Source organism: Hypomesus nipponensis, chromosome 20 (assembly GCF_054491055.1).
Source record: "Hypomesus nipponensis isolate SF chromosome 20, ASM5449105v1, whole genome shotgun sequence".
Lineage (NCBI taxonomy): Eukaryota > Metazoa > Chordata > Actinopteri > Osmeriformes > Osmeridae > Hypomesus > Hypomesus nipponensis.
The window spans coordinates 8,257,137-8,269,381 of NC_140380.1; the positions used below are offsets into that span (position 1 = coordinate 8,257,137).

The 12,245-nt window shown below is 46.0% G+C and overlaps 2 protein-coding genes across 2 annotated transcripts; one reads left to right on the plus strand and one right to left on the minus strand.

Moving 5' to 3' along the window:
* Positions 1-5,367: 5,367 nt before the first annotated feature.
* On the minus strand, positions 5,368-7,385 carry LOC146246247 (uncharacterized). Its single transcript, XM_084683475.1, has 5 exons — positions 7,355-7,385; positions 7,034-7,236; positions 6,451-6,634; positions 6,122-6,263; positions 5,368-5,984 (listed from the first exon to the last, which is right to left on the minus strand). Exons 1-5 carry the CDS (start codon positions 7,383-7,385, stop codon positions 5,675-5,677), a joined length of 870 nt encoding a protein of 289 aa, XP_084539601.1. The 3' UTR covers positions 5,368-5,674.
* A 1,970-nt stretch (positions 7,386-9,355) lies between these two features.
* Positions 9,356-12,068, plus strand: ccna1 (cyclin A1). The gene is made up of 8 exons (XM_084684309.1): positions 9,356-9,571; positions 9,919-10,309; positions 10,408-10,523; positions 10,691-10,914; positions 11,021-11,225; positions 11,388-11,501; positions 11,626-11,759; positions 11,842-12,068. The coding sequence occupies exons 2-8, from the start codon at positions 9,937-9,939 to the stop codon at positions 11,891-11,893; spliced, it is 1,218 nt and encodes a 405-aa protein (XP_084540435.1). The 5' UTR covers positions 9,356-9,571; positions 9,919-9,936; the 3' UTR covers positions 11,894-12,068.
* The last annotated feature ends 177 nt before the right edge of the window (positions 12,069-12,245 follow it).

Here is a 12,245-nt window from a genome sequence, read left to right on the forward strand (position 1 = left end):
CAGGCCCATGGAAAACTGGGTGCGCAGCAGTTCGTCATCCGAGCCCGCATCCTGGGGGTCTCTTGCTCTCCACCTGTGATGCAGCTCCCGCAGCCGAAGAGTGAACGTGCCCACATCCTCTCCAGGTTCTTGTTTACAGTTAAAGAACTGTACTCGCAGCAGGGCTACTGGTTGCTGGCCCCCATACAGCCTCGCCAGGGCGTCCAGAATCTTTACATCCGTATTTCGATCAGCCTCTGCCAACAGCGCCACCTCCCTTTTTGCATTCCCTTCCAATACGCTCAACAAAAAGTCTACCCGCTGTTCGTCATTTAGCCCCTGGGCCCGAATAAAAGCCTCAATTTGGGTTCGCCAATCTAGAAATTTGGATGGTTCTCCTTCCCCGCTATACTTTGGCACCCATGGCCCACTCATGAACCATGGCATCATTGTGGGCACTACTTGGGGTTGTGCCCCCGCCACCATTGGCTGCCCGCCATTATTCATATTGCTGTGTACGTCAAGGGTCCTGCCGACTACGCCAAATTTGTAACCGGACAGGTTAAAAACGTTAGACCCTTGAATACACAACAATACCAACAATGTATTTATGAACACGGTTTTATTGATATTAACAAAGTTTAAAACAGGAGACTGTCATCCTATAAAATACTAGCAGAGGAAATAACACAAGAAAACAACTCATCAATTCACAGTTAGAACAGGGTGGCCAGACTAGGCGCCGGCAGTGGAAATGGGTATTATCTGCAAACCTGTAAAGAGGGCTATAGTAATCTAACCGACCGTGTGGTAACCCTATAGTGGAAAACGTCAAGATGTGCAAAGTTTAAGCAGTGATCCCCACTGAGATCAGTCTGTGCAAAGCGTGTAAACAATGACACTGCAAACGTACGTGCAAAAACTGCAAACAATCTGGCACTATAATAGCATGTGCAATATGCAAACAGCTGGAGGCTAAATGAGCCAACAGGTAAGATCACCACCCAGTATGACAACACAGAGCCCCAGGTATGAAGATAATCGATATAAATATGGTGACACTGCGGGCAGCCAGTGGAAAGTCTAACCACAATTTAAAATACACAATTCCCTACTCTAACGGGGAACGGATTCGAAGGCCAATCACCGTTCGACAGTACTCACGGCCCAACCCACGGCCTAGCCAACCGAAGTCCAGGAGGAGGTTGAGGGACAGATGCGAGCCTGTCGGCCACGCCTACGAGGCACTGACGTTGTTCCCCCGTGCGTTAGCAGCCCAGCTCAGACTGGGGAAACAGGAAACTATAATCCACACCAACAATAGTTCGTCTCGGGGTAGTCGTCCACACTGCTGATGGCGTCTGCTTCTTCTGTGTGCTGGGGAAGTGCAGGAGGTGTATAATTAAACGCAACCAAATGTAACGATCACGGTTGCAGTTGTTCTTACACACATAAAGTAATAGCGGGGCTACTTCCCTTTATGGCGTGGAGTTGAGTGCGTTGAACAATCTGATGGGGCTTGGAGGCACCGTGCTGACCGATCATCCAGGACTCGGGGAAGAGGGCGGCTGGCTCCGGATCTCGCCTCCGTGTGTGGAAACCGTTGTCGTCCGTAGTCGGGTGCGAGCCCTGAGAGGAGATCTTGGTTTGTTCTTATGCCTTTACCCAGCCAATCCCGTAGGTGGTCAAATCAGCCCGCCGATAAGGAACACCTGTAGAGAGATGTCACGCAAACACCGACACAGCAAACATACAGAACGATATCGGCTGTCCCGCCCCCAAACATGTGTTCAAATGAATGACATTTGCTCCCGTTACATAAATGCTCAAATCTAATATGTGATTGTCTTGACTGAAATTGTATATTTGTCATCCAACTTCCATTTTCCTTCAGCTGGACGATGTTGTGGGTTGTAAAGATCCACTATCTCTCTCCCTCAAGGGCTGAGAGCTTGAACCATTCTCAGACCGACAGTGATGTCTGCTGGTAGCCCTCGTCTGATCAATTCCTCCTGGAGCTGGAATCAACAGCACAGAATCACCGGTGAGACTTAGAGCTGATGAGGAGTAACTTTAATTGGTGTTCTAAAACTGGTTGTTCCCATCCTTGATTGTGATTGGCTATATCGCGTTCCATGCCGTTGTAAAATCCAGCATAACCCCACAGGTTGTCTTCATAACATTACACATCTTAACATTCCATATTACTGCGCATCGAATATTTCTAATTGAAAAAGACGGCAAAGATGTCCATCTGGCTGTTGCGTGGCAACGATTTATGTACAAACTATACTTTGTAGTAGCGGAAGAATGACAGTTTATTATTAAACTATTTTGTTTCTAAGGGGGTTTTCGCTTCGCGTCGTGCCTAACAACTCCCCTTACCTGTTCTAAAATCAGCGTAAACCACGGCCTCTTGGGGCTTATTGCTTAATTAAGCTGTCTGGTCCAACAATGACAGAGACACAGACCTGCTTCAAGAACACCTCCTTGATGTAGGTTTCGTTTAGCTTGGTCACAGAGGACACCCTCATAGTCAGTCCAACTGGGACTCCTGTGGATGCACAGTGACTTGGTGAACATGCATATTCATACAGGTACATGCATAGGCGAGCACACACACACACACACACACACACTTATACATTCTGCCACAATAATACTCTTACAGTAATTATTCAACTTTTAAATCACTTTTAAATATTTATGATCACTCTTGATTTTTACTTACTAGATCCAGCACTTGCTGTGGAATTATCCACCTTCCCAGTTGAGATGTTTGGAGATGATGCAGTTGTGGGTGGCAGAGTGGTGGTTGCGGGTGTGGTAGGTATTAGTGTTGTAGTGGTAGTTGTATTTGTGGGTGTGGTAGTTGTGGGTGTTTCTGTGGTAGTTGTAGATGTTGGTGTGGTAGTTGTAAGTGTTGGTGTGGTAGTTGTGGGTGTTGGTGTGGTAGTTGTGGGTGTTTCCGTGGTCTTTTTGGGGTTTTCAGTGGTAGTTGTGGGTGTTTCAATGATAGTTGTGGGTGTTTCTGGGGTAGTTGTGCGCGTTGAAGTGGTAGTTGTGGGTGCTTGTGTGGTAGTTGTGGGTTTTTCAGTGGTAGTTGTGGGTCTTTCTGTGGTAGTTTTGAGTGTTGATGTGGTAGTTGTGGGCGTTGATTTGGTAGTTGTGGGTTCTTGTGTGGTAGTTGTGGGTTTTTCAGTGGTAGTTGTGGGTGCTTGTGTGGTAGTTGTGGGTGTTTCTGTGGTAGTTGTGGGTGCTTGTGTGGTAGTTGTGGGTTCTTGTGTGGTAGTTACGGGTTTTTTAGTTGTAGTTGTGGGTGTTTCAGTTGTAGTTGTAGGTGTTTCTGTGGTAAATGTGAGCGTTGATGTGGTAGTTGTGGGTGATTCAGTGGTATTTGTGGGTGATTCAGTGGTAGTTGTGGGTGCTTGTGTGGTAGTTGCGGGTGTTTCTGTGGTAATTGTGGGAGTTTGTGTGGTAGTTGTGGGTTTTTCAGTGGTAGTTGTGGGTGTTTCTGGGGTAGTTTTGGGTGTTGGTGTGGTAGTTGTGGGTGCTTGTGTGGTAGTTGCGGGTGTTTCTGTGGTAGTTGTGGGTGCTTGTGTGGTAGTTGCGTGTGTTTCTGTGGTAGTTGTGGGTGCTTGTGTGATAGTTGTGGATGCTTCTGTGGTAGTTGTGAGTGTTGATGTGGTAGTTGTGGGCGTTGATGTGGTAGTTGTGGGAGTTTGTGTGGTAGTTGTGGGTTTTTCAGTGGTAGTTGTGGGTCTTTCTGTGGTAGTTGTGAGTGTTGAGGTGGTATTTGTGGGTTTTTCGGCGGTAGTTGTGAGTGTTGATGATGTAGTTGTGGGCGTTGATGTGGTAGTTGTGGGAGTTTGTGTGGTAGTTGTGGGTTTTTCAGTGGTAGTTGTGGGTGTTTCTGTGGTAGTTTTGGGAGTTTGTGTGGTAGTTGTGGATGTTTCTGTGGTAGTTGTGGGTTTTTCAGTGGTAGTTGTGAGTGTTTCAGTTGTTGTGGGTGTTTCTGTGGTAAATGTGAGCCTTGATGTGGTAGTTGTGGGTGATTCAGTGGTAGTTGTGGGTGCTTGTGTGGTAGTTGTGGGTGTTTCTGCGGTAGTTGTGGGTTTTGTAGTTGTAGTTGTGGGTTTTACAGTGGTAGTTGTGGGTGTTTCAGAGGTAGTTGTGGGCCTTGAAGTGGTAGTTGTGGGTGCTTCTGTGGTAGTCGTGGGTGTTTCAGTTGTAGTTGTGGGTGTTTCTGTGGTAAATGTGAGCCTTGATGTGGTAGTTGTGGGTGATTCAGTGGTAGTGATGGGGGCTTGTGTGGTAGTTGTGGGTGTTTCTGTAGTAATTCTGGGAGTTTGTGTGGTAGTTGTGGGTGTTTCTGCGGTAGATGTGGGTTTTTCAGTGGTAGTTGTGGGTGTTTCTGTGGTAGTTTTGGGTGTTGGTGTGGTAGTTGTGGGTGCTTGTATGGTAGTTTTGGGTGTTGGTGTGGTAGTTGTGGGTTCTTGTGTGGTAGTTGTGGGTGTTTCTGCGGTAGTTGTGGGTTTCTGTGTGGTAGTTGTGTTTTTTTTTGTCGTAGTTGTGGGTGATTCAGTAGTAGTTGTGGGTGCTTGTGTGGTAGTTGTGGGTGTTTCTGTGGTAGTTGTGGGAGTTTGTGTGGTAGTTGTGGATGTTTCTGTGGTAGTTGTGGGTTTTTCAGTGGTAGTTGTGAGTGTTTCAGTTGTTGTGGGTGTTTCTGTGGTAAATGTGAGCCTTGATGTGGTAGTTGTGGGTGATTCAGTGGTAGTTGTGGGTGCTTGTGTGGTAGTTGTGGGTGTTTCTGCGGTAGTTGTGGGTGTTGGTGTGGTAGTTGTGGATGTTTCTTTGGTAGTTGTGGGTTTTTCAGTGGTAGTTGTGAGTGTTTCAGTTGTTGTGGGTGTTTCTGTGGTAGTTGTGGGTTTTGTAGTTGTAGTTGTGGGTTTTACAGTGGTAGTTGTGGGTGTTTCAGAGGTAGTTGTGGGCCTTGAAGTGGTAGTTGTGGGTGCTTCTGTGGTAGTCGTGGGTGTTTCAGTTGTAGTTGTGGGTGTTTCTGTGGTAAATGTGAGCCTTGATGTGGTAGTTGTGGGTGATTCAGTGGTAGTGATGGGGGCTTGTGTGGTAGTTGTGGGTGTTTCTGTAGTAGTTCTGGGAGTTTGTTTGGTAGTTGTGGGTGTTTCTGCGGTAGTTGTGGGTTTTTCAGTGGTAGTTGTGGGTGTTTCTGTGGTAGTTTTGGGTGTTGGTGTGGTAGTTGTGGGTGCTTGTATGGTAGTTTTGGGTGTTGGTGTGGTAGTTGTGGATGTTTCTGTGGTAGTTGTGGGTTTTTCAGTGGTAGTTGTGAGTGTTTCAGTTGTTGTGGGTGTTTCAGTGGTAGTTGTGGGTTTTACAGTGGTAGTTGTGGGTGTTTCAGAGGTAGTTGTGGGCCTTGAAGTGGTAGTTGTGGGTTCTTTTGTGGTAGTTGTGAGTGTTGATGTGGTAGTTGTGGGTGTTTCAGGGGTAGCTGTGGGTGTTTGTGTGATAGTTGTGCGTGTTTTTGTGGTAGTTGTGAGTGTTGATGTGGTAGTTGTGGGTGTTTCAGGGGTAGCTGTGGGTGTTTGTGTGATAGTTGTGCGTGTTTTTGTGGTAGTTGTTAAAATCTCTGTTGTAGTTTCAGGTCCTAGTGTGGTATATAGGTTTCCAACGGTGACAATCACACAACGCAGCTCAGAGTGATATTTGGTGCTGTAAAAAAAATTTTTTTTAACAAATTTGTCAGATGGTATTTTTTCAAATTTGGTACAAAAAATGATAGATCACGGATTATAAAACAACTAAACCGATAGAGAATCACTTGATTTAGCAAAATGGAGACTGACCCGACACCCTGGGCCTGGGAGATGAAGCAGATAGGATGGTCCTGTCTGTCGTCCTCTGTTGGTGTCCATCTTATTGTGAACTGTCCAGGTGCAGTCGTGGTCTTTATAAAATTGTGAGGACCACTGACCAGAAGCTCGAGAACGCTTAAAAACCACAACAACATATTCCCATAAGTATTCTTCTACGCTAAGGATATGTAGGATTATATACAGACTGATTGATGTTAAGGACACGCTGCCTCCTAGTGGTGAATACATGAGTTACAGTATATTTTCCTCACCCAGAAAGATTGGCCTCTGCCCTGACAGAGATCTCCAGTGTGTTGTTGACAGCAACGTAGAAGTGGGTTCCGTAGGCCGGCGTCGGGGACAGGAACCTGGGGAGATATTCCCCCTCTGCACAGGAGGGCACTGCAGCCCCAACTGGAGCACAGGGCAGCCATGAATACCGACATTTACTTCTGTCTTTCACATGCTTCATAGTTGTATAGTTTGATAAGTTTACCAACCCATCTACACACTCGACCGTTGGAAACGCCCCCCCTCCCTCCCCATCCCCCAGCCTGTCATAGACAAACGGGTAGCCTACACACTGTATGATAATATCTACCTCTGACTGCAAACTGTACGGGCAACTTGCTGAGAGGGCTTAACAAGGAAGTCCGGTTGGACTGCGAGCCATCTTTGTAGGTCAGGGTTATAGACGCAGTGGGGAAGTCCTCCATCATAAGCTGCACTGCGTACGTGTTTTCAGTCGAGATGGAAGTGTTCAAGTAAGATAGCGTGCATGGTGACTGAAGGGTACAAAAAATAACGTTGATTAACTGTTGCATTAAAGTTGATATGACTGTAATTAAAGGTCCCATGACATGCTGCTTTTGTATGCTTTCATATTGGCCTTTGTGGTCCCCTAATACTGAATCTGAAGTATTTTTCTTGAAATTCAGCCTTGATGCATAATTACAGCCACTACGAGCAGTCCCACAATGAGCTAACCCTTGGTTTACACCTATCATAAGGCATATGCAGGCTAGGGGAACTCATATTAATGTTAAATAACCTCCTACAGTGACATTTTTATGTCATGGGCCTTTAAATATTATTTTGCTGGAACATGCTGTTTCATATGGGAGATTGCACTTGAAGTATGATCATTATTCAACTGTCTGGGTGTGCCCTCCTTGGGTCCTTACTTTCAGTGTAAAAAAGCTTGGTAGTGAACAAGTAACACACTCCTGGTTCCCAGATAGAGCAAATCTGCACTGAACCAGGTCTCCATCTGGATCATGGGCCAAAAACTGAAAATCCCTGGGACAGTTCACTGGAACTCTTGAGGGCAGAGAGAGAATGAGAGACAGAGAAAGAGAGAGAGAGATAATTATTTTTGGAGTAAACCCTCATATTTAGATCATGGGCTCACACTGATTAGTAAAAATGATGAATGCAACTTACAGCAGAAGAGGTATGACTGTGGTCTGTGGGGATCTGTTGGCTGTCCTTGTGTCAGACCTCACTCCCAGATCCACCGTAGTTCTTAGTCTCCATGATATATCCCCAACATAGGTGGTGATCCAGTTACCACTAGACAGTCTATCAGCATGATCGTAAAGTATGTTACTGTTGCTCAGGCATGGGACTACACTGAGCAAATACTATGAACATTTACAAACATAAATGCAGTTCTGTAAAGTATTGTTTCTCAGATTCATTCAACACTTACTCCAGTATAAAAGGTAGGTTGGTGTCAACATTTCTAATCATGACTTCTTCCCACTGGCACCAGTCTCCACTGCTACTGTCCAGGTTATACAGAGCATTGCTGCTAATATTGCCACAATTTACACTCTGACATGTCCAAAGGTTAGCCCAGGCTGTAGTGGAACACGTCGTGTGAAGGGCCAACTTGAAGCGAATGTCCACCTACAATCATTCAGCAGATGTGAAGTCAAACTCACAATTCTATCCTGTAGTTTCTAAGATGGTCGAACTCGAAACACACAGTGAAATCCTACCATTGTAGTTTGGCTTTCAAACAGTTAGAGGGCGATAGACAACAAACTGAAAAAGTTGAATCATTTACAACATATGAATAATACGACATATGGCTCAATGCTAACTACATAATGGGTTTGATTTGTAATCTTACATCAATTTATCAAATAGGCAGTACAATCCCAGACTGTGCATTAAATAAATACCTACCAGTTACTAGTATCTTCCATTCAAAAACATGAGTCAAATAGGCGGTGATGTAAAGTTGAATCTAATCTGAATCTAATCTAATGTCTCAGACTGTGCATGTAATAAATACCGACCAGTTACCACAACCGGTTACCAGTATCTTCCATTCAAAAACATGAGTTTTTATCTCTGCTACTTTGCAGAAGGCAGATATCCACACTCCCCTGTCAGAACTCAGATCCCTGTTTCTACTCTGTGGTCTTACTGTGTAGGATCCGTCTGCGTTGACTCCTTTGGGGTTAAAGGTCATGGTCCCTCCGTTGAAGTGGGAGGCTGAGGATCCAGAGAGCAGCAGTAACAGAGGCAGCAGGATGGTAGAGACAGACATGGTGCCTACTGTATGTGAACACCTTTGACTGCGGCCTTGGCTTTTAAAGAAAAATGCTCTGAATGAAATGCTGAACATGTGATGGAAGAATGAGGAAAGAAAGATACCTTGGAAAGGAGATACACCTTTCTGTGGAGCGTGGGCAGACTTAGCTATTGGCGACATGGGCCAAACAAAAGGATCTGAATGGTGACATTAATGCAATACGTTTCTATTGCTCATTGGAAGGGCACGTGACTTATAGCCAGACAAAAATGCTCTCAAAGTAATACAACTGCCAGGGCTGGGAAGGCCTCCCACGCAGAAGCACGAGACGGGAAAGTCGGACCTATCCAATAGCGCACCTCTTACTTTGTAAAGTATGCATATTGTCAAATCAGTCACACTACGAAATGCTACCAAATAAACCACAACTTATTTAAAATACTGGGAATACATTAAAGTATAATTCAATATCCCGTCATTCCCGGAGGAAGACTCTAAGTTATGACACATACTACGAAAATACAGTCTGCTCGCACGGGCGGCTCGATACACATCCCCCTTCAGACAGAGAAAGAGAGACATAACCAGGGGTAGAGTCCGAGGTGGTGGAGGCAACAATGAAAAGCGATGCACATCCTGCGTCGCATTGTCCGAGCACGGGTGAGTTTGTGGTCTAACTAGACCGCTTTGGCTGTAAAGTAGCAGTGTCAAAACTACGTGATTTGACTGCTGACTGACAGCGTTAAGTTCTCGAAGTCTCCTGCATGAACCAGCTCTGCCGGATTGCTACTTTCTCTCTCTCTTTCTTTTGCTCTTTCTCTCGCACGCAAGCACACGGACGCATGCATGCACACACTTTGATTAATCTGAAGTGATCCATGGTAGGTCCAAACGCCTGCACACTGACACGCACTGCGCGTCGGCCTGTTGCTATGGAGACGTTATCCCCGCTGTCATTGTCGGCCGTGATTGGACGCTCACCAGGGCAGCGGCAACTTCTATAATTTTCGGAATCTGCAACAGCTGAGTTGACAGTGCAACTGCTGATTGGTGCGCTCATCGGAATGAGCAATACATAAACTTGGAGACCTTTGACAGTCCAATGTGAAGCTAGCCAGCGAGTATACGCGGTCAAACTTCTTAAGGAATTTTCTACAAGTGCTCCGTATAACAAAAGGTTTGTAAAAAACATTTCCCAATCCTCAGCCTAGTTTTAGCCTGCTAGCTACAGAGTACAGTATCGTTTGCCGGACGAAATGACCACCTTACTGTTCAGAGCCACTACTGCTAACTATACAGTTGTATTAAATGAATACCTCTATACAAATCTTGATTTACGATTTGATATGGGTTTTAAGCTAAATGTTGTTTCTCAGAATTGGCAAGCAAGTTTGGGAGTGTGACTGTGCCACTGTCACCTGGTAGTCATGGCAGCAATTACCCTGCGCTTCTACCATACGGCGACTTGTTTTGTGTAGGCTACTTATCAAGTTTGTTTGCACCGACTTTTTCCACACTAAATAGGTCGAAGCTCGTTTGAAGATGAGCTTTAACACAGCCGTCGCGTTCGCTAGCCGCAGTAGCCAAGAAAATATTGCTGCGGTCTCAAGCAGAATGGATCCAACCCGTATGCAGAGGGCAAAACAAAGAACGGTCCTCGGCCTCCTCAGTGAAAACGAACAGCACAGCCGTCTAGCCGGAGGTCATCCCTCTAAACTCGGGTCCATCTCGGAGAACTCGCAGACGACGTTTCCGGGCTGTACATCCAGCTCCAGCTTTGATGTCTTTGTGGATGACCCATGTGAGGTTGTCCTCCCTGCCTGTAGTGAAGTCGTGGTTTCACCTCAGTTGGTGAATGAGGATAAGGCAGCCTTGCAACACAAAGATTTCCGGCTCTTCCTCGACCTGAGCTCAGGTGAGATCCATCGGGCTTAGAAGTAGTGATACATACATGCATGATGCATGCATGCCAGGCTATCAATGAATGGATGTGTACCTCCCTCTTCTCTTCAGGAACATGTATGGACACGTCAATGCAATCCCTACCTGATGAACCAATGACATCAGAGGATATTCTGGGCCTGTCTGAGTATGCAGAGGACATCCATCGGCATTTGCGAGAGAGTGAAGTGGGTTACTGCTTTAACAGCTGCCACCTAGGTCTAATTGCATTTAGTTAAATGACTTTACACTTAAACCATGCCACCCCCCCCCCCACCTTGCAGCAGACATCTTGAATTGCGACTGTCCCTTACTATAATGCGTTTACAAGTGCCACCCCGGTTGTCGTTTACAGATGAAATGCCACCCCAAACACGGCTACATGCGAAAGCAGCCAGACATTACCAACTGCATGCGTGTCATCCTGATGGACTGGCTGGTGGAAGTGTGTCTGGAGTACAAGCTGTGCAACGAGACCTTCTTCCTGGCCGTCAACTACATCGACCGCTTCCTGTCCTGCATGTCGGTTCTTCGGGGCAAACTGCAGTTGTTGGGCACGGCTGCCATAATGCTCGCAGCGTACGTTTTGCTTTGACACTTTTATTTTAATTCTCGTGTCAGAGCGGTTTTGCAAATGGCCCCCGGCATTCCAATCGAATACCATCCATTGCCGTTTCTTCTCCAGGAAGTACGAGGAGATCTACCCCCCGGAGGTGGACGAGTTTGTGTACATCACGGACGACACGTACACCAAGAAACAGCTGCTTCGCATGGAGCACCTCGTCCTGAAAGTGCTGGCGTTTGACATGACCGTGCCCACCGCGCATCACTTCCTGCTCCAGTACATGACGGTGCAGTCTGTCTGCTCCAAGACGCAGAACCTCGCCCAGGTCGGTCCCAACCTGTCAGTTTAAAACATTAGAGACGTTGTCTACCACTGATCTGGGTTGGCACTCTTCCATATTCTAAGGAACACTCGGTACTGTAGGAATGTCATCTACTTGGGTTTCGAGGTGTGTGTTACTCGGTTGTATTGTGGTTTCTTCCTCCAGTATGTGTCAGAGTTGAGTCTGCTGGAAGTGGACCCTTTCCTGCAGTACGTGCCCTCTATGGTGGCAGCTGCGGCTTACTGTCTGGCCAACTACACAGTAAACGGAACATTCTGGGTGAGCTGTCCTGATCGATCCCGTGGCTTCGTTCTGTGATGTTATGAATGCAACCCCTTGTAGGTTGGGTAATTCAGTTGGACATTCGACCAATCAAAATTACTAATTTGCTTTGCTTCCTTAGCCTAATGCCTTGGGTGCCTTCACTGGTTACACCCTGTCGGAGATTGCCCGTTGTCTGAAGGACCTGCACAAGCTCTACTTGGGTGCGGAGAGTCGCCCCCAACAGGCCATCAGGGAGAAGTACAAGAGCTCAAGGTGGGTTGAAGGGCACTGACCCGTCTTCATAGCTGTTCTGTGCTTGACTCCTGTTTCAGCTTATCTTGTATCCTTTTCACAGGTATGGAAACGTGTCAGCCATGACGCCTCCCCCTTCTCTACCTTTCCACTGAAGCAACTGGAACCTTCTGTGGCCTGCAGCACGACACAGCGCTTACCTGTTTGTAGATATGTGATTTTGTAAAATTACTTTTTTAAATTGAATTTTTTAACCAGTGTAAATAAGCCATTTTTATTAAGTTAGCTATCAAGGTAACAATAAAAATTAAGTTTCTTGTCAACTTTAAACTTGACTGCTTGAGGTGTTGTATTGTTGGTTCTAGTCTGAGGAGATCAGGATTTGCCCCAAGTCTGTAAAAGCCATTCTTCAAACGTTGGATTTTTTTTTTTTTTTTTTTTTTTCCCCCAATCTTTTACTGTATCTTGTGTGAAACCTCTCCAGAATCATGAACTTCAGTCTGCATC